The sequence below is a fragment of the Cololabis saira genome, chromosome 3 (genome assembly GCF_033807715.1).
Source record: "Cololabis saira isolate AMF1-May2022 chromosome 3, fColSai1.1, whole genome shotgun sequence".
Taxonomy (NCBI): domain Eukaryota; kingdom Metazoa; phylum Chordata; class Actinopteri; order Beloniformes; family Belonidae; genus Cololabis; species Cololabis saira.
The window spans coordinates 9,425,902-9,453,008 of record NC_084589.1 but is presented as its reverse complement, the minus strand read 5'-3'; the positions used below and the strand labels follow the sequence as shown (position 1 = coordinate 9,453,008).

General features: G+C 39.2%; 1 protein-coding gene across 2 annotated transcripts in view; it reads left to right on the top strand.

Moving 5' to 3' along the window:
* Positions 1–27,107, top strand: part of LOC133425176 (neurocalcin-delta A) — a 91,291-nt gene that overhangs the window by 41,142 nt on the left and 23,042 nt on the right. For both annotated transcript variants that reach the window (XM_061715883.1, XM_061715873.1), the window contains exon 2: positions 24,950–25,373. In XM_061715883.1, the coding sequence (XP_061571867.1) occupies positions 24,996–25,373 (378 nt within the window). In that variant the 5' untranslated portion in view covers positions 24,950–24,995. The remainder of the gene's footprint in view (positions 1–24,949; positions 25,374–27,107) is intronic.

Sequence of the window (27,107 nt, the reverse complement as noted above, 5' to 3'; positions counted from 1 at the left end):
AAAGCGGTAAGACACAATTAAACAGTAAATAACAAATAAAATGATAAGAAAAGAGGTAAAATAATAAAAAGCACTAGTTGTTGAAAAGTAAGGGCAGTAAAGTACAGCAGGTACATCTCATTCTTACAATGGCAAGAATTACGTTTCTATGTCAAAACGTACAAAGACCGGGTCAAATACAGTATTACGATAGTTATCTGTAACAATTCGTACAGTGAATTAAACCAATTTGACAATTCTATGCCACAATGTCTGTTTCCAGGTCTTATTTCACACAAGAATTATATAATTGAAACGCCAGTGCTTTTAAGGAATCTAAAGATAAACTTCAACAGACAGAACAATATTGTAAAATGATGTAATAAGCTGCTCTTAATTGTTCTAAGTGACTCGTTCCCAATCCGCCAGCTTGTTTGCCGCATGTAAACTCTGCACGTGCACGGTCACCTGTTCACAGCAGAGCATGTGTGGTTGTGATAAAAGTAATCTGTAACAATTCATATGGTGAATGAAAACAATTTGACAATTCTATCCCACAATACCTGTTTCCAGATCTTATTTCACACAACTGACGAGAATTACGTTTCTATACGGTGAAAACGTACAAAGTTTCTTCCAAAAGTCATTGTTCTAGAACATTAACCCTCTACGGCATGATTTTTTTTTTTTTTATGTTTTTGGGGAATATATACAGGGCTGCACATAAGTGGGCCGCCAGAGCGCATGCGCTGTCAAAATCCACAGTGCGCTGTGAATCTTGTGCTGGAAAGCGCTTTTGCGTACCACCAGCTGGGGCTCATATTATTGGTTGTGGCCGGACCAGAATACTAATATTAAAAAATCTATTGGGAGAGCTTTTCCCCAGAACTGCCACTCAAAGTTTGTACTGGGCTGGCCAATCACAGCGCGTCCGTTGCTGCGGTGGGTTGCGCAGGGAGAGAGGTAAGGATCAGCTTTACTGAACAAACTCCGACACGTCTCGTCAAAATGTCCAAGAAACAAGCGCCATTAAGTAATAATTTGTGCGTTCCACCACCACCAACTACAAAGAGACGCCAAACTGAACCACTACCCGTGGATAGAAACAGAAAACGTGTTTGCCGAGAAGTGGCTGCATGATGTTACGCGGCGACGCGCACCGTACGTTCGCGCTCCCGCGTATCCTACCCCGTAAACTCTGCGTTGGTGCAACGCGGAACCATAAATCAGCCAGCGTCCTTCACTGCGTGCAGCAGTTATGAAAACCCCAAATAAAAAATAAATTAGAGAATATTTTATGAAATCAATAAACAATTCCATCATCAAAATTATAACAAATAAAGGTTTAACATATCTTACTTTGCATGTAATAAGACTAGGTAATATATTAGTTTCCCCTTTTAAGTTGAATTATTGAAATAGATTAACTTTTACACCATATTCTAGTTGAATTATTGAAATAAATTAACTTTTACACCATATTCTAGTTGAATTATTGAAATAAATTAACTTTTACACCATATTCTAGTTGAATTATTGAAATAAATTAACTTTTACACCATATTCTAGTTGAATTATTGAAATAAATTAACTTTTACACCATTTTCTAGTTGAATTATTGAAATAAATTAACTTTTACACCATATTCTAGTTGAATTATTGAAATAAATTAACTTTGTAAAGGACCATATTGAGCCATTCATCTTTATAAGTGAATAAATATCGTTTTGCCTATAACTTATTCCTGCATCCTTCTTTTATCGATCCGGCGAGACGGGTCACCGCGTTTTTGGAGGCCCAAGTCACATATCCAGGGGCTCCTCTGAGCACCAGACCAAAATAATTATGTGCAGCCCTGAATATATATTACCCCATTTTTTGGAGCTTGATTCTCCCTGATAATATATATGCTATAAAATCTAAAAACACTCATCTCCTCCAAGTGTTTGTCAATAGTAAAGTTTAGATAAATTACTGTGGTCATTATTTTACAGCTAAGACCAATCACAAACTGTATGATGATAAAAATAGTTAAAATTGCTTCTAAACATGTTCATGCACATTCATTTATTTTTACTTAAAGTTATTACAAGTTTAACCATGTTTAAAAGTGATGTTCAACTCACCAACCAGTGACAGTGTGCGTCCTGCATTTTTGCTTCCTGAAAGAAACTAAAGGTCACTTGCACTTCAACCCCTTACCTCTTTTTATTGGTCACAGACGTGTCTAGTGAGTTTTCAAAGATTTTACTCCCACAAAAAAGTACAAGGGGCCGTGTCCAGATATATGGTTTGTTTCCTGGGGACCAAACATGCCTTAAGGCCCAGCCGCACGGGATTTGTGGATCTATGATTTGTAAAGTAAAGATTCCACAGCAAATTACCTGCCCTGTTCCTGCAAACACCGAGGACATGAGATCAGGTTAACCTCGTCCCAATACTCGGGTCAACAATTCACTCATTGGTGGGCTTGAATCTCAACTCCCGTCGTCTTCTCTGCTTCTTCAAAATGTTGGCAACTGCGGCCCATAGTGAGGTATTATATTACAGCATCATTACATGATCTGATATTTTTAGCTGGTAATCATTCAGAAATGAATCAACGTTGAGTTTCAAAGAGAGACTTGTGAAGAAGTCCAGATCAGACTTCTCTTATCCAGCACAAATGTGCAGAACTAAATACAGATATCGAGGTGGTGTTGTGTTTGGCAGCTTATTTCAATTTGAGTTTTAGTCTTTGGGTCCAGCTATCATTTTAGTTTTCATTAGTTTTAGTCACGTTCATTTTTTAGTTTGTCAAGTTTCAGTCAACTAAAAGTCTGAGCATTTTAGTCTGATTTTAGTCAGAATTGTCCAGGACCATTTTAGTCTAGTTTTAGTCAAAGATTGTATTTAGCCAAAGTCATTTTACAATTCAAACAAGGTTATCTTATTATTATATAATTATTACCTTATAGACTCAAGAATGCGTTCATTCCAGATACAGAAGACTAATTTGAGTTTACAAAATTTACTGCATTTCTCCCCATTTTTTTTCTTTTTTGAGACACATTGGGTTTTCTTTTCCACGTCTATGTAGTAAAAGTGTATCCAAAGATGGATCTTCTTCTTCTCCCATCTCCAGAGAAGATCTCTCTTTAACTTTTCTCTTTAATTGTCGTGAACCTAGAGCTCTGCGTTAACGGCATCAGCCTCTAACTCTGCAGCTGCATCTTCTGGATCTGATTCCCCGCTGCAGCGACTGGGATGGAGGACTAACGTCACCCAGCAGAACTAAACCAGAGAAACTACTGAAAACATGGACATTAGTTTCCTTTTTATCCGTCTACAATATTGCATTATATATTTAATTATTGTCATCGTCACATGACCAGCATTTACGTTGCGTCTCGTTTTCCTCAGGTGATAAAGGTTTGTTGACGACGATATTTAGTCCGAATTTTCGTTGACGAAAGCAACTTTATATCAGAATCTGTAATTTCAGAATCACTGCAGGTCCAGAGGGGATTTTAGTCCAGTGCAAATAGGATAATAGAGGATATGTATTTATGCAATTAGTCGCGAGTTAACTTTGAAAATCTTTCAGTGAATCCCGATCTAAAAAACGTGATGAAAAAAGACATGATGAACATTTTCTCTAAATGACTTCATTATTGTCACACGGATGCTGTTTTTTTTACTTGCTACACAAATTAAAGTTCATTAGAAACAGAAACCATGAGCAGCTGGAGCTGAGTAGCGCTAGCCAGTAGAAAACGGGGCATAAAACGTGTCATCGGATTTGCTGTTCATATAAAGATCTTAGTGTACAAGGTTTTTTTCCTCCAAGCTCACACTCCAGCGTTTCCAGAAGTGTTGCCGGCCTTGGAGACGCAGTAGAAGAATGACTTCATTCAGTCATGATGTGTGAGTGGGTCTCTGTCCTGGTTTTATCACTACAGGTGGTGACATTCTGCCGTTTGAAGGTTATCTGGATTTGAACTAAAGGACACGCTGATCTTTGGGTCTGTGTGGCATCAGTGTATTAACAGGTTACAGTTCCTTTACTCATCACTAAGGTGACTAGGATGAGTAAAGGAAAGCTGTTGTAATAATGAAACCGCACACTGATACTAGCAGTAGATAAATAAATAAATAAATAAATAAAAAGTTGTGACCTACTGAACCATCAGTAAATCTACTCTATATTTAAAAAGTTTGCAACACCTCTATGTAATAAATGATTTCTTTCCTTTGTTGTTTTCACTTTAAAGCCTTAAAATTACATTTTAAGGCAGTTTAATGAAATTATTTCGTACCTCCACACCAGTGCTGCGTTTTTAAACCCTTAAAGCTTTGTGAGTGCTGCACGGCGCATCAGCACTATTGTGGTGATTAAAGTTTGTAAACACAGCTGTACCTTTCCCTGACTCGCCAACCCTGTCTCATGTGGCCATTAGCAGAAATAAAACACAGATGGGCCGTGGTGATGGGGAAGGCGATGACGAGGGACCGAGGGACTTTCTTATCCTTGAGATCAACTTTTATTCAGCTAGTTTCTTCATTAAATGGTACTGCAACTTGCATCTTCATGAATGGTCATGAGCTGTGTCAAAACACCAACCTACGCCCATATGTACGCATTTGTCATTTCTAACATTTCACTTCTCAATACGTCTCATAACTTCTCATAATCAGTTGAAAGTCCACGTTCCAGCTTTTAGAGCAGCCGTTATGACGGTATACCACACTTATTTTGAAGACTTTGACATTTTTCAGCCTTCAAATATAGGGCTGGGGATCCATTCAAATGTCAAGAATTGATTTTATTCTGATTCTTAAGATTCAGAATCGATTAACCGGATTTGACTGTTCGATTTGATTCTGATATTGATTTGGGTTAGTGTTATTACAACAGTTTTTTGAGCTGTTGCATGAATTATATGACTGTAGTTCTGCAACATATTAATACTAGTATTATATTGAGATTAAACAGCAAGTATTGGCAGCTAATGATGCTGTAAGGACCAATCAGCTCCCAGAATGCTGATAGAACTGCTTTCAGAAACAGCGTGGGTCAGAATTACCAAACAGATCCAGGGCAGCAATGAAATCGGTTTTAGTTTTTCCCACATTCCGTTTTAATTTTTTCCATTTTCGGTCTATTTCGGTTTTTAATTTTTGAGAATTTGGTTTTTAGCATTTTATGCAAATGTAACCCCAAGACAGTATATAAAGTAATGAAATATAGACAATGTATGCAATTATAACTTAAACTTTAATGTTTTCATACTTTTAAACATATTTAAAGGCAAAAACATGGCACCAGTTATTCTCGTGTCCAACAAAAGATTCTTTTTTTTGGGCATAAACAAAAAAATACCAAAAGTTGTAACATAATATTCATTCATTCATTCATTCATTATCTTACCCGCTTTATCCCTTGCGGGGTCACGGGGGTCTGCTGGAGCCTATCCCAGCTCATTTTAGGTGAGAGGCAGGGTAACATAATAATGAAAAAAAAAATTATCTAGACATACGATTTTTAGGAATTAATATGAGTATCGATTTAGAATCGGAAAATGTATTTTTTTAACACAGGTCTATTCAAATAACATCTTTCCTTTCACCTTTCATTTTGCGCTGCATGTACTGTCCCAGAAGGCCCATCACGATTAGATGTATAACTGTGATGGTGTCTGCATAATTTTCATAATTATCTTCATTCACGTGTATGAAAACAGCGGGTGAAGCAATCAGGAAAGGGTTGATCAGCTTTTTTCCCACCGTGTGATAGAGTTGATGTGCTTTTAGAGGCATCTTGTTGCAAAACCCGAAAAGCCAACGTCAGTTGCATTTATGCTCGTGTTCATTTCTGATTAATAATGTTTATTTGACTAAATTAACTTGTAAACTTCTACTAATGATAGTGCTGTGAAAATAAATGCAGAAAGAAATACATCTGTTATATACGGAAGAATAATAGGGCCAGGCAGGAGAAAAATTTAAATAATATTTTAGAGGAGGAAGATTTTTTTTTCATTATTCACTTCGAGAAAAAAGGTCGAAATGTCGAGAAAAAAGTTGAAATGTCGAGATTAATGTTGAAGTACAATTTTGTGAAAAAAGTCTAAATCTTGAGAAAAAAGTCAAAATTTCGTGAATAAAGTTGAAATGTTGAGAAATTTCGACTTTATTCTTGAAATTGTATTTGAACATTAATCTCGACATTTCGACTTTTTTCTCGAAATTGTATTTGAACATTATTCTCGGCATTTCGACTTTTTTCTCGACATTTTGACTTTTTTCTCAAAGTGCACAATTAAAAAAAATCTTCCCCTCTCAAATATTTTTCCTCCTGCATGGTCCTAATACTCTTCCGTAGATATGGCAGTTATTTACACAACATAATTGTCATGGTAAATTTCCTAATCGTGTTGGTTTTGAACCATGAGCTTGAACCCCACATTGATCTGCAGTGGTGTCTCAGACCTGTGTCTGATTCATTAAAGTGCTGCTGAAAAGCTGCTGAAAAGCTGCTGAAAAGCTGCTGAAAAGCTGCTTTGATGCTGCAGCTCCTAACGGGAGGACGACGTCCCTCTTCCTGGAGATGCAGATCAAACGCCAGATCAGGAGCCGCCCCCACTGTGCAAGTCTGCCTGTTAATGTGATAACATGAGGTTCAGGCGGGGGGTCGTGTTGAAAGCGATACAAAAATACATTTAAGTGTTAGCAGGTCAGACTTAGTCAGATTGCTGTCACAACTTTCCTTGCAAAAGCGCAGGGTGCTCCTTCATGCGTGCAGGCTGACACGGTAATGGAGGACAGCGGCTGTTTGAAGGAAGCTTCACTTTTACTGATGGAGCAAATCACTGTTATTTGGAGGAGAGCTGTAATAAAAGCAGCAGGCCTCACCCTACTCTTTCTAAAGATAATTATATTTTCATCAGAAGACAAGCTCAGGCTTCTCCAACTGTTTACCCGTTTTTATATTCAGAAATGTCAACCCTGTAAAACCTTTTGACCTTTCAGCACATCCCGCTTCAGCGGGCTCACCCTGACCCCTGACCTCTATTTGAATGCAGCTTACCATCCATCAGTTATTTTCCATGATGATATATCCTGTTTGTATATTTTCTTTGACCACAGGAAGCAGTGCAGTCGTTTCTAACCTCAGGGGCATTAATCAGTCAGAAACATCTTCAGGCTCTGCCGCTGCTCAAGTCCCATGCTCCCTACTGTTCCTCCCTCGCATGGCTTTTTTTTTTTATTTGTTTCTCATTACATAGAAACTCTTGCAAATAATACGCCTCAGTCTCATCCTTCTAATAGAGTTACACTCTCCAGCTGCTCTTACAGTTGTTTCTGCAAGCGTTTTTTGTTGTTTTCACTTGTAATCTAGACTTTCTCGATCATTGCATGTCATCTCCTCACTGGAAATGTGTGCTGTGCAGGTGTGGCATCGCCTTTATTGAAAAAAATAGCATTTGGAATGAAAAAGCAGCATTTACTGTACAATTTTTTTTTTTTAATACAGGCAAACCTCTAAAATAGCTTGAAAGAGCGCTAATCTTTCCTTGACTGTCTGTGTGAGATTGAAATCTAGATAAGATTTTTCCATAAACAGAGCAGCGCATGAGAGGGTAACTTCTTTTAACCATGAGGCTAAATAAGCAAATGTACCTAGCGTCTGTTTCTAAAAGTATGTGAGTAAAAAAAGCTGTCAGCTTTAAGAAAATCAAACCATGTTGGAATTCAAGAACCTTTTTTTGTTTTAATGGATCAGAAATGACAGAGTAGTTTGTACTGTCGGGTGAAAGGAAAAGAAACCCTCGGTATGCTAAGAGTTCACATAATAAATAGTCATCTGTGTCATAGCAGGTCTTTAATTGAATTAAATACTACCTATATATTACAGTATGTCATCATTCATTCAACAAGAACTTATCCTAAATGGAGAAAGAGTGTGTTGGCAGATGGAGTGAGTCATAAGCTTGTAAAACAAACTTTAACCAGCAATAACTTCAACTGTGTGTCTTCAGAATGACCTTTTAGTTTTTTCATCGATGTAGAGATTTAATTTTTGATGTTGCTTTCCAAATATAATGGTCAACAGTGAACGTCTGCTGTAAAACCTCCAATCTTCTTTATGATCATAACGCTGAGTGACTTCTTTACTGCAACAATCTCATTTCCCCTTCCGGGATAAATAAAGTGCGTTCATTTGAGCTGAATTGATTTGAGCTGAATTTGCTGCTGGGATCTGTTCATCTACAGCTCCCTGACAGGCTCATCATTACCTTATTTCTACAAAGTTTTAACCTTCAGACAGTTAACTTCACATTTGTTTCAAAACCATTGTGGTTTAAAAAGGAGTTTATGTTTGACTCCATTAATGTGGATGTTAATATTGCCGATGTCCACTTGCTGCTTCCAGATAAAACCTAACAAACAGCCAACACTTACAGTTTAACTCCATAGTCAAACAAGTGAGAGACTACTAGTTATCTGATTGTGAATGCCACCACACAGGTTTACCTCGTTGCATCACATGCTAGTCTTTTAACGCTGCGAAGAAGAACCTGAAGGAGGATCTCTCCAGCTACGTCAGGAATAACGGAGTTCCCGTAGGAATGAACAGACCAACGGGCGTATCACATGAGTGCGGAGGCAAGTGGAAACAAGGCATTAGGCCGTGCAGCTGTGTTTAATTTTGCAAACCTAAACCGGGCTGCCATGTTTATTTTTGGAGAACGGCCTCCTCCAGGCAACGCTTTTGAACTTGTTATCTACGTCATGGCTGTCTTTTTCTGATTGTACCGTTGTGGGCATTTAACATGACGACTGCCGCCTGTAGAGTCTTTAGACTGTAGTCTTTTCTTCTTTTCCTTTTTTCCAATGTGACACATTGAGTGTGTTTACATGGGAAGTTTAATTCCTCTTTAATTGAAAATTTAAATTAAATCCGATTTAAAATTAGTAAAAATTACCATGTAAACACCTAATTCTGACTGAAAATGGCCATTCCGAATTAAACTTAATTCCGAAGTAAGTGGCTGGTTTATTCCCATTTTAAATCCGAATAGAATAATTCCGTGATCATGTATACATGATCGTCTTTACACGACGTCTTTACGTAAAACGTAATACGTAACTTTCGTCCGCCCCCCTATCCAATCAGAACCTTCCGAACACCCAGACCTTAAGGAATTGGATAAAGCCGCTCAAACGTGTTTTCCATGTAAACCTCAATTCGGAATTACTATTTCCATGTAAACTGGAAGGAAAATAGTTTAATTCTGAATTATTTAATTCAGAATAATTAATTCCGAATTAAAAAACATCATGTAATCGTGGCCAATTTGTTGTAACGTTTTTGGGGACTGTCTTGAATGTCTTTCTATTGTAATTAATCTTCCTCACTGGAGGATGATGGAGTCTCTATTGTTTGGAAACGGCCCTTACCGGGTTAAATAATGGCTTTCCAGAGATAATCGCTGATGTCTTTTCTGCTTGGCATTGTGTTAACGCACCAGCACATCTGAATACTCCAGACCAGAGAAATGCTGAAACATCTCAGAATTAAAAAGAGTGCATTGTTCTTCTTCCACATCCACACGCGGGGAGAAGAAGATACAACATTTAAGTGGAGTTATTGGCAGATCGTGGGCTCTGTACATCGGAGCAGCAAACTGCAGCACGATAACAAGCATACCGGCAGACAGGCGGGCGGATTCTGCCCCCGTTGGGACCTGGGAGTCCATTCAGACGGTTAAGCAGGTCCAATCATGTGGTGTCAGGCAGACGGAGCCCCCGCAGGGCCGCAGGAGGAGAGTTAACCAGTCAGAACCGTCTCAGGGCCACGCGGGGGGCCACGTCTGCCAGGACAACAACACAAGCTTTCACACGAGAACGCAATTAGAATCAGCCGAGATGCTGCTTCATGTGCTGCTTCTCTCCTTATAAAACAATCATACATACAGTTTATCAGTCGACATGACTGGATGAATACTAGCAGCTACTTACAATCTTTAACAAAGGCAGATAAATAACTATCTCATGCTGTAACAATGCACCTTCCAGCAACAATCATGTCTGCCTCATTCTGCTGCACCTTTCACTTTAAAAAAAGAATTGTACATATGTTATTTTATTTAGAGCCGTCATTTTTCTACCTCATACTGCTGCACCTTTCACTTCTCTAATAGTATATATGTTAATAAGTGCCTACATTTGTTTATTTACTACATTTGTGTATTTACTTTACTGTTTGCTATTTTTAAATCTGGGTACAGTGAGTGAAACAACCAGAATCACATTCCCTATTGGACAATGTTCAAACTTGGCCAATAAAGATGATTCTGATTCTGATTCTGATAATCTAAGTGTTTACTGGTTACTGGCGTTTTTATATCACTTTTTTTTTTAAACTTGGTAAACAATGACATTTTGAAATATGTATCCCATTTTTACGTTCAGTTAAATTGTCGTGAAACACCTGGAGGGGTTTGTTTGTTTGTTTCATTTAGGATCCCCATTAGCATTAGCTATTCTTCCTGGGGTCCGACATACACACAACACAATAACAGACACAACTCCCGTAGTCACAAACAACACAGAGGGACAAAGTCACCATCATCCTCAGACATAAATACATAGAAATTAAATCAAATAAAACACCTTCATAAACAATACCTGCCTGAAATGACCTTATCTTAGAATTCTTGACCACTTTCACCTTTATTGTTATACGGTTTACACTACCTGTAATTCTATTCAAACTCCATTCTGTTCCTTCCAAATGTCAAATCAGAATTCATTAAATTTCAACTGAATGTTAAACCAATCTTTGCTACCTATTTGAAAAATATGAACTGGTACAGAGTTCCAGCCAACCATGGCTCTGTAAAACAGTTCTCTGTATCAAACCTGTTCTCACCCTCGGTATGAACCTCCTTTCTGATGTAACTCTACTGTAACCATGGTGATAAAATGATAGTAGAATCTGTCATACAGTTGTTTCGGAGATCGTATCATCAGTATATTCCTCAGAAAATTTAACAAAGTATAAGTAAACCTTTGTCTTCTAGATAACCAGCCTAGATTCTTCTGCTGCTGGACACATTAGACCTATAAGGACACAATAGAGCACAACGTGCAGCTTTATTTTGTGCCACTTGTAATTTCTTCACATTCTTAACTGAAGTATTTGACCAAACTACAAAACTATAATCCAGTTGTGACAAAACCAAATCATTCAAAACCTGTCTCCTAACATCTAGAGATAAAAATGTGACACGCCTCTTCCCATTTTGCAAACTGACGGGTGAGAGTTGGTGTGTGTTCTGTGAGAAAGTACCGGGCTGATCCGGCCGCAGCAGCGCTGCGTTGGGCGTGGTACACACCTGCCCCGAGTCCGGTGGTCTGAGCCCCTTCCTGTACACATGAGGAGATCATCTCCACCCTCCTCTTAGACCTTCCTGTACACACGAGAAGATCATCTCCACCCTCCTCTTACACTGCAAAACCTGCCCCTTTTATTTCCTGCACTGCTCTCATGAGTCAGAAAACAGCTGAAACATGACGTATCAGCTACAGTACATGCTGACCCATTTGCAGTGAAACTGTGCAGCGGTCCCAGAGCGAGACTGAACTAATAAATAATATTCAGAACATTTAACTGTGTTGTAAAAGAGAAACTGGGTCACCTTAAATCATTTGGAAATATCAGATCAAGTAAATGTGACTCAGTAGCTCATTGGAGTTCCAGGAATAGTATAATAATATGTCATAATATTGGTAGTAATGTCAATTATAAAATATGGACTAAAAATAGTACAGTACAGTTTTATTTTGAAGGAAGAAAATAAGTCGGACTGCTGCTACTTGAGGTCAGGTGTTTGCACTGTTGCACTGTTGCACATTTGTGTATACTGCGATACAGTATTTTGTACTGTATTTTGTGTTTTATTTTATACTTATTCTACTTTTTTTTCTTTTTCAGCGAAACAGACACACAGACGTGTTTTTTTGCCGGAGTGAAAAGTTGTTCTGCATCTGTCGTCCTGCATCTGTTCAGCTCCACAGATGTAAAACTACATAACCCTTAAGTAGATTATGAAATGAACCCGGGGAAGCGTGTCATCTTGTTCCTCTCACCGGTTCCCTTTTTTTTCCTTCTCCTGGATCAATAGCCGCTACGTGTGGTTGCCTTCTCCCTTCTCCTCCTCCTGCTATCGGGGCTGTTACTATGGCAACCTAAGGAAGGCTAAGGAGACCGTTTTAAAAGTATAAGGGCTGAAAATAAGGACCGTAGGCAGCGTCATGTTAACCAGCCTGCGAGCGGCACCAATCGATGTGCCAGGACTTCAAACGTCTGTACCTGGTGGTCCGTCTTGGAGGGAACAAGTGAAAGCACTTACACTTTCTTCCCAAAGAACGGGGTCAGATTGTTGAAGAGCCGGCTTTAGTATAAACTTATCCAACCCCTCTCTTCACCATTAACCTCTCTACAGCAAGCCCGTCTGTGTTTTGTATTTCCAGAGCATTGGGGGGGGGGGGGGTTGTTACTGCAGCACATTTTAAACTGCTTTAGATAAAGGCCTGGGTTTGTATCGGCTATTGCAGATGGGGTTTTTGTTGGAGTTCTGCTTCTTGCTCCCTGTTAATGGGTCCACTGAATCTAATGGGTCCACTCAGGCAAATTTCATTTCATTTCCTTTATTTATTTAGCACAAATTTGTTTAAAAACAGTGCATGGAGGGAACGAAGCCCGAAGGGCTTTTACAGAGTTCCACTCCCATCAACCACTGTGATGAAATAACAAAGATAAAGTACAACAAATTAAAAAAATGATAAATATAAACGTAAAAGAGAACATTACAGAACAGTATTAGGGCCAAGCAGGAGAAAAAATATTTGAGAGGGGAAGATTTTTTGCACTTCGAGAAAAAAGTTGAAATGTTGAAATACAATTTTTCTTTTTTCTCGACATTTCAACTTTTTTCTCGAAGTGCATAATGAAAAAAAAAATCTTCCTCCTCTAAAATATTATTTTTATTTTTCTCCTGCCTGGCCCTAATACTCTTCCGTAGAACATGGATACAAGGTCTGGATTACATTGAAGGTTAAGACAGAATAAGATGTCTTTTTAATAACTTTCTGAAGGAGGTAAAAGATAATGTTGACTTCAGCGACACATTCAAGTCATTCCAGAGTTTTGTATCTAAATGTAATATTAAATTGATGACCAGATGTTCAACAGAAGAATAAATGAAGACTGTGTCTAGTTGGATATGAATTAAAATCAGATCAGAAAAAGTAAAGAACTGCTGGAAAGTGACAGGAAGATCTTGTTTTCTATTGATAAACTTATGCACAAACAAGCATGAGTGAAAAACATTAAGTTTATGAAGGATAATAGTGAATATTTCATAAAAAGAGGTGCAGATGGTTCGTGTCGACCAGACTGAGAGATCGTTCTTAAGAATCTTTTTTGGATTATCAGTAATTTGTTGAGAAAAGCTGGATAAATTGCAGACCAGACAATATTGCAGTAATTCATATATGGAAATAGGAAACTATAATACAGAGTCAAGTGAGCAGCGGTCCGGCTTAAGAGATGATGGTGGTGCTTCTCTAAAGGCTGAACGTAGTGATGTCTTCATCTATTCAGGAGCGCTCTTTTTCCGTCTTTGATTCCCCCTCTGTCTCGCCACCCTCATGCTCCCTGCTACATTGTTCTGGGAAGCCGAGCCAACGATGAACCAAGTGTACAGAGAAATAAGTGGACAAAGAAGCTGACCGGGCCCCCCGAAACTGTAAAACGTCTCGTTCCTTTAATTGCACCTCACTTTTCAATTCGTAATTGTACATCAAAATCTGTTTTTTGTAAGTAGCACTGACACTAGTGGGGTCTGACTGAACTTAACTGTCCAAATAGAAGATCTGGGTCTTTCAAGTGAATCAGGACCCAATTATAACTCAAAATCTTAACAAGAATATTTGTCTTATTTCTAGTTAAAAAGTCTCATTTTTAGTCAAAAAATCTCATTACACTTAAAACAAGACTCATTACCAGAAAAATAACTTATTTGACAATTTTAACCTGTTTCAAGTAGATTTTCACTTGAAATAAGTAGAAAAAATCTGCCAATGGAACAAGATTTAGGTGAAAATTGTCAAATAACAAGTTATTTTGCAGTGTATACACCAACGGTCAGGATTCTCACAATGAAGAATGAAGTTTTAACCACAATTTGCTCTCAACACTGAAAACTGCCCCTCAGATACGTTTCAAGTAAGAGTAAAACATGTGTCGTGACAACAATATGAGCATAAAAAGACTGAGTCCATCAGTTTGAGGCAGTTTCTTGTTTGTTGACATAAGGTGTGTTCTGTATACGCTTGTAGACTAACACCTCCCAATGCACATACGTTTTCTGTACATACGAGCTACACACAGATTTCCCTCTGAGATCCTCCTGCAGGATTGTGGTGACCTTTGACCTTCAGCCTTCAGCAGCAACGCTATGTGTATGCTGCAAAGTTTTGGATGGTTTTTGTGAACTTTGTAGAAAAACGAACGATCTCTTTGCTCATTTGAAGCCTGGTCGTTCAGAACAAGCAACCTTCTCCAGACTCCAGACTCAAGTTGCTTTCGTCAACGAAAATTATGACTAATTATCGTCGTCAACAAACCTTTATCACCTGAGGAAAATGTTGCGTCTCGCAACGGAAATAATGGTCATGTGACGATAACGATAATTAAATATATAATACAATATCGTAGACGAATAAAAACTAGACTAAAATGTTTATTACAAAATAAAAACTCTGCTAAAATGTGTCTGCATTTTCTTTGACCAAAACGAGACGAAATGTTACAACAAAGATCCTTAATATACATTTTTTAAGTAGTTTCCTCTGGTTTATAGGCTGATGCCGTTAACGCAGAGCTCTAGGTTCACGTCAATGTTACAAAGAGAAACGCGGGGATCTGCTCTGGGGGGGAGAAAAAGAACAGACCATCTTTGGATACACTTTCCTGCATAGACGTGGAAAAGAAAACCCAATGTGTCGTCGAAAAAGAAAAGGATGGGGAGAAATGCGGAAAAATAAATATGTTGTAAACCCAAATTAGAGTCTTCTGTATGTGGAATGAATGTATTATTGAGTCTATGAGGTAACAATAATATAATAATAAGATAACCTTGTTTGAATTGTAAAATGGGTTTGGCTAAATACAATGTTTGACTAAAACGAGTGCAGATTCCCAATCCTCCAGGTCACGCTAACCCTCAAGGCTCGATACAACTGAGAGTTTAGATTAATAAACTGTGTGAAACACTGTGTTGGAGAGGCTGGGATTATTGTTGCATCGATGTGTAGGATCAGCGTGTCTTAACTGATAATCTGAGCAAACAATTCAACATCCAACGTATTCCAGTCTCTGCTTCACACCAGAATTAGTTTTATTATCAAACCTCTCAATTTTTACAACTGTTGCTCACACCTGGGAACTTTCTGCTCATCACATTCCTGCACCCCCACAACTACGCGCACACACACACACACACACACGTGCACACACACACACACACACACACACACACACACACACACGTGCACACACACTCACACACACACACATCCACACACACACACACACACACACTGATGCATTTGGTTGAGAAGAGCATGTTTACCCATTCTAATGTTCATGCAGCGCAGTCAGACAGAAAGCTCATCAATAGCTGTGAGATGATGTTGGAGGTTACTATGGCAACAGCGCTGACATTGCTTCATGAAAACAGGTTGGTCATGTGTAGGCTGAATTAAACCAGAGGATAGAGTAGAGTATGAAAAGGAAGCACAGGTTAGTTTGTGAATGGTGTAGTAAGACACACAGGTGTCTGAATGTGAGGTCAAGGAGCCGAGGTGAATGTTAAGAAGATGGGAAGAGAGGAGAATAAAAAAAGATCCAGGTGGGAGCTAGAAAAGGTTAAATTAAAGATAAACAGTGGATATAAAAGACATGCTGGAGTGGCATTGGTGTTTCCACGGCGCCCCCGTTCACAGTTTGGGAGAGAGCTTCTCTCTGCTATCAGGGAACGAGAGCCGTCTCCCTAATGAGCCAGCAGCATTAACACCGTCACAGCCTTTCATCCTGGAGAGGTGTGTGTTTTCATCCAAATGTTCTGTCCACAGAGGAACTGAATGAAAGGCTTAAAGGGCTTGAGCGGTGAGCGTGTGTGAAGTGGTCCGGTAGTTACAACCTGAGCCCGAGGACCAGCACTGCCCCCGCCATTAAATCTGAAGATCAGATCTGCCTTTTAAATGACAATCCGTTTGATTGAGGTGACTTAGCTCTGTGTTCAGTGCTTGTGCAGCCGGCTGGGAGAAGGGCATGTGGTTATAGGGGGGACAGAATGGGGAGCCTGTCAGAGGAACTGCTCCTCGGGAAAGGGGTTTGTGCAGTAAGAACTGAGTAAGGAACCAGCTGCAGAGCCACGTTCATGAATGCACAGAAGTTATGAAGAAATGACTTGAATCAGGAGCTTCCTAGGGAATATTAGATAGCACTGAGTTCAGATTTGAGCAGGGCTGGGGATCGATTCAAATGTCAAGAATCGGTTCGATTCTCATTCTTAAGATTCAGAATAGATTATCAGGATTTGATTCGATTCAATTCAGATATGTATTTGGGTTAGTGTTATTAAAACTGTTTTTTGAGCTGTTGCATGAATTATATGACTGTAGTTCTGCATCATATTAATACTAGTATTATATTGAGATTCAACAGCAAGTATTGCAGCTAATGATGCTGTAAGGACCAATCAGCTCCCAGAATGCTGATAGAACTGCTTTAAGAAACATCATGTGGGTCAGAATTACCAAACAGATCCAGGACAGCAAACAGAGGACGAATGAAATCGGATACATTTTTTCCCACATTCCGTTTAAATTTTTTCCATTTTTGGTCTATTTCAGTTTTTTAAATTTTGAGAATTTGGTTTTTAGCATTTTATGCAAATGTAACCCCAAGACAGTATATAAAGTAATGAAATATAGACAATTTAAGCAATTATAACTGAAAACTTTAATGTTTTCATACCTTTAAACATATTTAAAGGCAAAAACATGGCACCAGTTATTTTCGTGTCCAACAAAACATTCCTTTTTTAGGCATAAACAAAAAAATACCAAAAGTTGTAATGATGAAAAAATCGATCTTTAGACATACATATAACATAAGAATCTATTTAGAGTCGGAAAATCGATTTTTTTTTTTCAACATAGGCCTAGATTTGAGATGCAGTTTGTTCAAGTCATTTCAAATGTACCTTCTCACCAACATTCCCCCAAAAAGTCAAAGCTTTACCAGGCGTCTCAGTGACAGCACCATATTTCCTAGCCGTAACGTGCCTGTGTTTCTGTTGGCCTCTCGTGAAGCTCCGCCCATGTTACCACCTCCATTCATGCGCTCCATCCTCCACTCTTGATCCTGCAGCAGATGTTTGATAAAGGAGTCTTTGCTAAAGACCCTGTAGCGGTCACTTGTAGTTTTGGTGTGCTAGCTAGGACACTGAGTTTACATTTACACAACTTTGAGAGCTTTTATAAAAATACAAGAGGCTAGAAAAGCCTCTCTGGCTGTGGCTCCTCACAGCAGCTGAATCTGTGCTAAAGTGTGCTAAAGGTAGTCCAGCGGCAGACTCGGACGTCCTGTCCACACTCCTGCAGGAAGACATACGTTTGCACTGCAGAAGACACAAAAATAGTCTATACATTATTTGATTTTTAAAAAACTGTCCACAAAGCAGTATTTACGTAAAGTGAGTTAAGTGTTATGGATCAACATTTTAGTAATGATTCCTTTCTCAAAAACCTGCGTATGGATTTTTCTCTGTACTCTACTCTACTTTAATGGCACGTTAATGTATAGAGTTAATTCAACATGATAAATCATCTGGAAAAAGCAGACTTTACAAACAAAACAGACGTGATAGATGAACATTTAAGAGCCTCTATTGTTTCCAGTGATCTGTAAAAGTGGCACATGGTATGTGCTAAAATGACTTGCATGCCATTAATATATAGTCAGTGCTGTAAACACATAGTATAGTAGTATAGTCCAAAAACAGTGAATCATGTGTGGTACATGTACATGTATGTCCAACAAATAGCATTCTGCAAGAAAACAGTCATTTTTCTTTTAACTTCTTTGCAAGGCAATTATGGTGGCGGCACCATAGTGCACGGAGAAGGTCCATTTTCTCAGGAGAGTGTATTTTTCAGATCATCAACACATTTTAAGTGTAGGGTCTGAAATAAAGTTTGAGTGCGTTGCTTGTGTGGTAGTTTGTGGAGCTCAGATTGAGACGCCTGACCCGACCTGACCTGAGTTTGGACCGTGACAGCCTGTTACTGGGAGAGAGTTTACCAGCGTCGTTCTGACAGCATGAACGCAGCTTTCAGACGCCGTCTGACATCTCCAGCAGCTCTCTGAAGCCTGCAGCAGCCTTGAAACACAGAGACCTTCCCATGCTCTCAGCACCGTCTACTGCTTTTAAACGAGGCTGCTGTCAATCTCTGATATCACTTCACTTCACTTCACTTCACTTTATTAATTTGTCCCTTGAAGGGCGATTAAGTTTGCAGCAGATATAATCATTCAGCACACATTCATCATACAGCACATTCAAACATAAAAACATACATGATGGAGCAGAGAAAAACTACATCAGATGCACCAAGCTCATAGTCCACAGCACACAAAGGAGGGAGAAACAATAAAAAGGCAGACTACCGATCAGCATAAATAGTTTTAAATACATTTCAACAGCACAGGTAGCAGCATGGAGCAGGTTCTAAACCACAGCCACAATTACCTCCTCTTCTCTGCAGCGTTCAAGAGAGGCACAAAGGAAAATGTACATCTATTTTTTGTCGCTGGCGGAACAGTTATGTGAAGGCTGGAAGGAGAAGCTTATATTCTTGGTTAAGAGGGTGAGTATCGTCCCTGCGAATGGACTTTGCTTTCTTAAGCACCTGAGAATTAAAAACTTCGTCCAGACTGCTGAACTTCAGGCCAGCAACTTTAGAAGCAACACGCACAATTATTCTCCCCAGGGAGTTTTTTTTCCTTGCTGGCAAGATTTCTGTACCAGCAAATGATAGAAAATGAAATAACAGATTCAATAAAAGCACTATAAAACATTTTCATCAGGGTTTTTTCTACCTGGAATTTAGCGAGCTTCCTCAGACAAAAGAGGCGTTGTTGACCTTTTTTGCAAAACGTATCACGATTCACATCAAATTTGAGCATATTTTCAATTATAGTGCAGAGATATTTGTAACTGGTCAAGTATAATGTGCATGCAAGCACCTGGACTGCATCATTTGTACCATAAGTCCAAAATCTGACTATAAAACAGCCCTACAGAGTGTCTTTACTCTACTGGTCAAAAGAAAAAAGAATGTGACAGAAGAATAGAAGTGTGAACACATAGAAGTATGTGTCATCACATAGATTGGCTGTCAGCCCGGGCTGGGGTGGCTGAGCGTGTCGTGAGGATGTTCGCCCACAGGCTGCAGCAGAGCGGACCCTGACAGACACGGAGACGGACCACAGCGTCTCTCAGCACTGCCGTGCACCAGCGTTTCAGACTCTATCATTCATGGAACGAGGTGCAACTTCTGGTAGAAGTGTTTCTGGTGGTCACAACCCACGACGCCGTCGCTGTGAGCGGCAGGTGCAGCCGTCCCTCACACACGATGTGGTGTAGTTACTGTTCCGGGGTTGGTCTGCTTTTTAACCTTATTAATAAAACCTTCAATGATTTTGTTTGCAAAAAGAAACACGTCGCACAAAAGAACAGACTAAAATGAGTCCTCTGCTTAAGTTAATACAGACATTCATGTTCTCTGGTGCAAAAACAACCAAATTTTGTTACTCTCAAATGTTTCATCTATAGCCATCGTGTGGCTTAAATTCATCAGGTATTCTGATTGACAAGCACATTCTTGTTAACCAGAATCAACAAGGTTCCCAGCAGCTACTACCAGCACTAAAGGAGGAAGTTGTAAATGTTTAGCTATACTTTTAAACGGTAAGTGGTTACCAGCATGGAGCTGGCTGTGGATAAGGTTACCTTTCTGTCATATACAGTTGTGTGAAAAAGTATTTGCCCCCTTCCTGATTTTTTTCCTGATGTTTATCGCACTTAAATGTTTCAGATCATCAAACCAATTTAAATATTAGACAAAGATAATACAAGTAAACACAAAATGCAGTTTTTAAATGAAGGTTTTTATTAATAATGAGGAAAAAAATTCAAACCTACATGGCCCTGTGTGAAAAAGTGATTGCCCCCCCCTGTGAAAACATAAATTAACTGGTTTATCACATCTTTGGAAAGCTGAGTTCAATTTCTCCAGCCACACCCAGGCCTGATTACTGCCACCTCTTCTCAATCAAGAAACCACTTAAATAGGACCTGCCTGACGAAGTGAAGTAGAGCAACAGATCCTCAAAAGCTGGACATCATGCTGCCATCCAAAGACATTCAGGAACAAATGAGAGACAAAGTAATTGAGAGGTTTGGATTTTTCTTTCCCCTTAATAATAAAAAACCTTCATTTAAAAACTGCATTTTGTGTTTACTTGTGTTATCTTTGTCTAATATTTAAATTTGTTTGATGATCTGAAACATTTAAGTGTGACAAACATGCAAAAAAATAAGAAATCAGGAAGGGGGCAAATACTTTTTCACACAACTGTATGTCTGTGTGTATTTGTAATCGTGTTATGGCTGTACCAAATACCATGTATAGCACAGTAAAAGGAAAAGGACGTAAACTTGGCGATGTTGTATGCTTTATTAAGCAGCTACTAATGGGGTCAACAGTAAGCCGGCACTGGGAACCAGTCAGCCGGTGGGGGACAGAGAAGACTACTGCTCCTTAGAGCTGGGCAGTAACTTACCAGAGATAACATTTACATCATCTGTTGTAAAAGGAACAGAGTCACTAACTACGGCTGCAGAAACTATTCCCTGCATTCAGTCACATGCCGAGCACGAGTCTGGCTGGCATTATGTCACTTTCCATCGTTAGGTTTGAGGAGGGGAAGTCGCTCTGTGAAGTGACTGAACTTGAAACTGTTCGGTCGGGTCCGAGAGTCGACCGCTCAGTTTCTGATAAGTCACTGCTTTTCAAGTAAAGCTCCTTTCATGTGGGACTTTTGAACGACGGCCCCCCGGGCCGGACCCTGGTCTGGGTCACTGTGGCATAGAATTGTCAAATTGGTTTAATTCACCGTATGAATTCTTACAGATTACTTTTGTAATACTGTTTTTGACCCGGTCTTTGTACGTTTTGACTTTAATTCTTGCCATTGTAAGAATGAGATGTACCTGCTGTACTGTCAACTTGAGCTTTTTATTATTTTATCTCTTTTCTTATCATTTTATTTCATTTTATTTTTCATTTACTGTTTAATTGTGTTTTGCCACTTTTAATGTTGATGTAAAGCACTTGTGTTGAATTGTCTATACAGATAAACTTGCCTTGGGTCCAGCCGTTTAGCAGAGTTTTCCCCTCCTTTTCTAGTATTTCTCAGTATGAGATTGTCACCGACGCTTGGGGATGTGGATAAAGAGTTTCCATTTTCCTACGGCTCCCAGCAGCGTTTTATTGGCCGCGGTTTTGAGGACATAAGTGACTCATTTCCGGAGGCTTCTCAAAGAGGAGACCGGGGAAAGGCTTGCAGTGCTGCACAGAGCTGGATGCTCAGCCAATAAAAATGCACAAAACCTATTTAAGGATATTTATTAAGGTTTTACACATGCTTATTATCTTAGTCTTGTTTTTTAATCTCCAAAATGTGAATGCACAGCAGCTTATTGTGACAAATACTGAAATGCGGGCGTGTTTGAGCAGAAGCGCTGGCAGTTTGAGAGAGTACAATCTGGCTGAGACCAGACACTTCCTGTTTGTGTTCCTCGAGGGGGCAGATAAAAACAGATCATTACATTACCACTGCTTCTCTGTCACTGGCTTCCCCTCCGCCTGGCTCCATGTGTCCCTTGTTCTGTCTGATCAGATACAGTACATCAAATGTTAACTGATTGAAATGTAGTTATAGAAATATCGAGCTGGTGCATGTGTCGGTGATATAATTAAACTGTTTTCCTGTTTCTGTCCACGTTGTTGACGTAAGTGAAGAAACGCGGCAAGAGTTTCCATCCATCCACCCGTTGTCTCTACCCGTTTAATGTAGGCCTGTGTTGAAAAAAATCGATTTTCCGATTATGAATCGATTCTCATATTAATTCCTAAAAATCGATTCTTATGTCTAAAGTTCGATTTTTTTTTGATTTTTTTTTTTCTTCATCATTTTCGCCAGGTGAACTTTAATCCCAGTAGTCGGACACACAGTTTGTCATGACACTTCTGAAAAATACCAGGTGCTTCATGGCAATATGTGTGCGTGGTGACAGAATAAATTAGATAAGCTAAAATGATTTGTTTACTGCATGAACTGTTGCAATTTCTTTATTTTTTGCACTTTAAATGGATATTGAAAGGCCTGTTTGAGTTATTTATTTCTTAGTTATTTCACAATAATTATTGTGAAATTATTATTTCACTAGTTATTTTACAGTCATATAATTCAGGCAACAGCTCTAAAAAATTTTAAATAACACTAAGCCAAATCAATATCGAATTGAATCGAATCTTGATAATCGATTCTGAATATTAAGAATCGGAATTGAATCGATTCTTGACATTTGAATCGATCCCCAGCCCTAGTTTAATGGCGTGCAGGGTCACGGGGGTCTGCTGGAGCCTCTCCCACTCTCATAGAAATATAAAGATATTTGTGGAATCATCTCCCGTCTTTAAACCTGCAACCACTTAACGAGCCAGTGAGCAAACGTTGGCTTTTACGAGCACTGCGGCTTTTATTGTCATAAAGTAAAGTAATGCCGCTGTACTCCAGTAATGGCTCATCGTTGTAACCGTTTTGTGTAAATGTTTGAATTCTCATTTAAGATGAAAATTCAAATTGACTGCAAACACTGCAGATGGGGATTGTAAACTCCATCCGGCTCGTAAAGAGCTGCACCACCAATGTTCCTGGGCGGTTCCTGCACGAGTAGGAAGGAACTGTTTCCAAGACTTTATGAATCTGAATGAGCAGATCCTCTTACGTATCATTTGAGCGTACCACCTTCTCCCTTCTTTAGTGTGTGTGTAGAGATTTTATAGAGTAATAAAACCCATACCGGGCATATGGTGCCGTGTGTGCTCGGAGTAAACAGGTCTGGTCTTCATGGAAAGTTCCATTAGTTTATAAAAGGAAGTGATTTAGGTCCAGAAAAGGTAAAGTAAGGTTGATTTCTCTTTTTATTTATTTATTTACATGCAGGCGAAGCTACTTAAGCCCACTGCAGTTGATTCAAGCATTCAAATCAATACAGCTCAGCGGGAATCAGCCTGTAGTTGCACTGGTCCGCAGGAACAAAGAGCATAGTTCACTAATTGTTTACCCTGTTCATGGGTTCACCTCAGAAATGTAATAGGAACTGCATGTAATCTTGCTTTAAATGAAAGAAAATGCTAAACCCCATAGCGACTCCAACTTTCCATGAAGACTTCTGGATCCCTGTGAGGAACTCAGCTGATGTTGTGATGCTGCAGAAATGTTTGAGAGCACAGAGTTCATGTGTCAGGAGCAGTTTACATGTCAAATGTGTACAACTGGCTTGAGAAATCGCAAATGCACTTAAACACATCTAAAACTGTATGCATGTACTTCTCAAAAAGGGCAAACACTGATATTAATCCCAACATACATGCACAAGGTAGACGAATTGAGGTGGTGCAGGACGTTAAATACCTAGGAATCACTGTTGACCCTCAACTGCTTTTCAAACACCAGATAAAAAAGACTGTTAACAGAATAAAGAAGTTATATTTTGATACCATGATCATACCACACATGTCCTACTGCATAACAAGCTGGGCAAAGCCTGGAAGACTAAAAAGACACTAAAAACATTAAAAAGAATTGAAATAGTCTACAAACAAGCCCTGGAAGTATTGGATAAAAAACCCAAAACATACAATTATTGTCAGATATTAAAAAAGCATGAGCGCTTAAACTGGGACAACATTGTAAAATATATTGAGCTATTTTGATCTATAAAATGTTTCATGACCAGGCACCACCCCCACTACAAGAATCTGTGAAAAGAAATTCAAACAGATGATCCAGGGCTGGTGTTAGAGGCGACTGTATACAGTAGTTCCTTTTAGAAAAAGTTTTTTTAGTCGAGCCACTTTTTGGGTTCGTGCCTCTCACACCTGGAATGCAACATCAACGATACGTGAACAAAGAAAAAAGAAAAAAGCCGAAAGGTCGAGAAAAAAGTCGAAATGTCGAGAAAAAAGTTACAATTTCGAGAAAAAAGTCGAAATGTTGAGAAAATTTTGACTTTATACATGACATTTTGACTTTTTTCTCGAAATTTTACTTCACCATTAATCTCGACATTTCGAATTTTTTCTCGAAGTGCACAATAAAAAAAAATCTAGAAAAAAATATTTTTTCTCCTGCATGACCCTAATACTCTTCCGTAAAACTCAAGTCACTTTAGATACAATCCATGCTGCTTTTACATGCTGCTAAATTTATTTTGCTACTATGTATGTTTTATGTTTGTTCCCTTGTTTGATTGTATTGTTTGACTGAATAGTTTTTATGTTTTCTGTGGGGACTGCAGATGGAAACTAGCATTTCTGCTAAAACCCGGTGTATTTACACTGCTTAATGTAGTGTTCATTAATATGCAATGTCCCGTCTAAAATAAACTTTGATTTGATTTTGATTTGATTATTTTCCCTCTCAGTTCTGTTTCACTATCAATTCTCAATGTATCCCTAAATCAAATCAAACCTCTCCTCTCTCTTCCCCCCGCAGCTTTGAGAAGAGTGACTGACAGGACCGAGCGGACAGACAGACAGACATGGGGAAGCAGAACAGCAAGCTGCGTCCCGAGGTGATGCAGGACCTGCTGGAGAGCACGGACTTCACCGAGCACGAGATCCAGGAGTGGTACAAGGGCTTCCTGCGGGACTGCCCCAGCGGCAACCTCTCCATGGAGGAGTTCAAGAAGATCTACGGAAACTTCTTCCCCTACGGAGACGCCTCCAAGTTCGCCGAGCACGTCTTTCGCACTTTTGACGCCAACGGCGACGGCACCATTGACTTCAGGGAGTTTATCATCGCGCTGAGCGTCACGTCGCGCGGCAAGTTGGAGCAGAAGCTGAAATGGGCCTTCAGCATGTACGACCTGGACGGGAACGGCTACATCAGTAAATCTGAGATGCTGGAGATCGTGCAGGTCAGTGTGGCGTGATGAATGCTCCCAGACTGTCCAGTATAAATATGTCTTGCTCCCTTCAAGCGTCGTCAGAGCTGCGTGTCAGTCAGATATGCAAATACACTGGGCTGTAACATCTGCCAGGTCGGTGACTGGTTATTGCCGTGTTAGTGCCGCTGCTGCCGCATCAGCATCGGCAGCATGAGGTTGTTTATGAGGAAAGCAGGCTGGTATTTAAAGAACAACAGGAAACACGGCTCTGCCCCGGGATGAGAGGAAGTTTGAAAGGCACGGAGCTGGACGGGCCTCTTCCTCACGCAGGATTCTGCTCCACTTGTCACTCCAGACATCATTTACAGTCAGCTGAACTTTACAGAGTATGGAGGAGTATTGGGGCCAGGCAAGAGAAAAATAAAAATAATATTTTAGAGAAGGAAGATTTTTTTTTTTCGTTATGCACTTCGAGAAAAAAGTCGAAATGTCGAGAAAAAAGTCAAAATTTCGTGAATAAAGTTGAAATGTTGAGGAAAAAAGGCGAAATTTCGACTTTATTCTTGAAATTGTATTTCAAAATTAATCTCAACATTTCGACTTTTTTCTTGACATTTCGACTTTTTTTCTCGAAGTGCACATTAAACAAATCTTCCCCTCTCAAATATTTTTTCTTCTGTTTGGCCCTAATACTCTTCTGTAACAGATGCATTCATGAGATGTTTTTCTTTCCTCTGCAGCGATCACAGCCACCAATGGGGCTCCAGCTCAGCTCAATCCCTTCCCTACTAATTCACCTACTTCATACTGTAAACACTTGTCCTTCAGCTTGTACTCTGTATTAGGGCAGCCAAGGATGGAGACGGGGCTAGTTTGTGTTTACAAACACATAGGCCGGGGTTGAAAAAATCGATTTTCCGATTCTAAATCGATTCTCATATTAATTCCTAAAAATCAATTTGTATGTCTAAAGATCGATTTTTTTTTTCCATCATTAGATTTTCGCCAGGTGAACTTTAATCCCAGTAGTCACGTCATTTAATTCACACATCCGCGTGGTGTGAAACTATCAAACAATGAACATGGCGTGGAAGAGTAGCTGCAGCGTTAACAAAGCGCCGGTTTTAAAAACTCCTGAATTAAATGAACTTTTCTTTCCAGAAAATGCTGGATATTTCAGCTTAAATTTCAAAATGTTATATCAGTTAAATGAAGTTCATAGTATCTATATTTACTATAGCTTGTTTGATTCCTCTGTTATCGGACACACGGTTTTTCATAACATACCTGAAAAATGCCTCGTGCTTCATGGCAGCTGTGTGTCTGGTGAAAGAATACATTAGACGAGCTAAAATGATTTGTTTACTGCATGAGCTGTTGCAATTTCTTTCTTTGGTTGCACTTTAAATGGATATTGAAAGGCTTATTTGAGTTATTTATTTCACTATAATTATAGTGAAATTATTATTTCATTAGTTATTTTACAGTCATATAATTCAGGCAACAGCTCAAAAAACATTTTTAATAACACTAAAACAAAACAATATCGGAGCGAATCCAATCCTGATAATCGATTCTGAATCTTAAGATTAGCAATTGAATCGATTCTTGACATTTATATCGATCTCTAGCCCTACAAACTCAGATAGAATACTAAATGAGACAAACATATGAACTCACATTTGAAGATGCACAGGATTTTTCTCACCATGAGAACAGATTAGTTTGAAGGGTCGGAGGAGGATTTTGTGGTGATGAAATCCA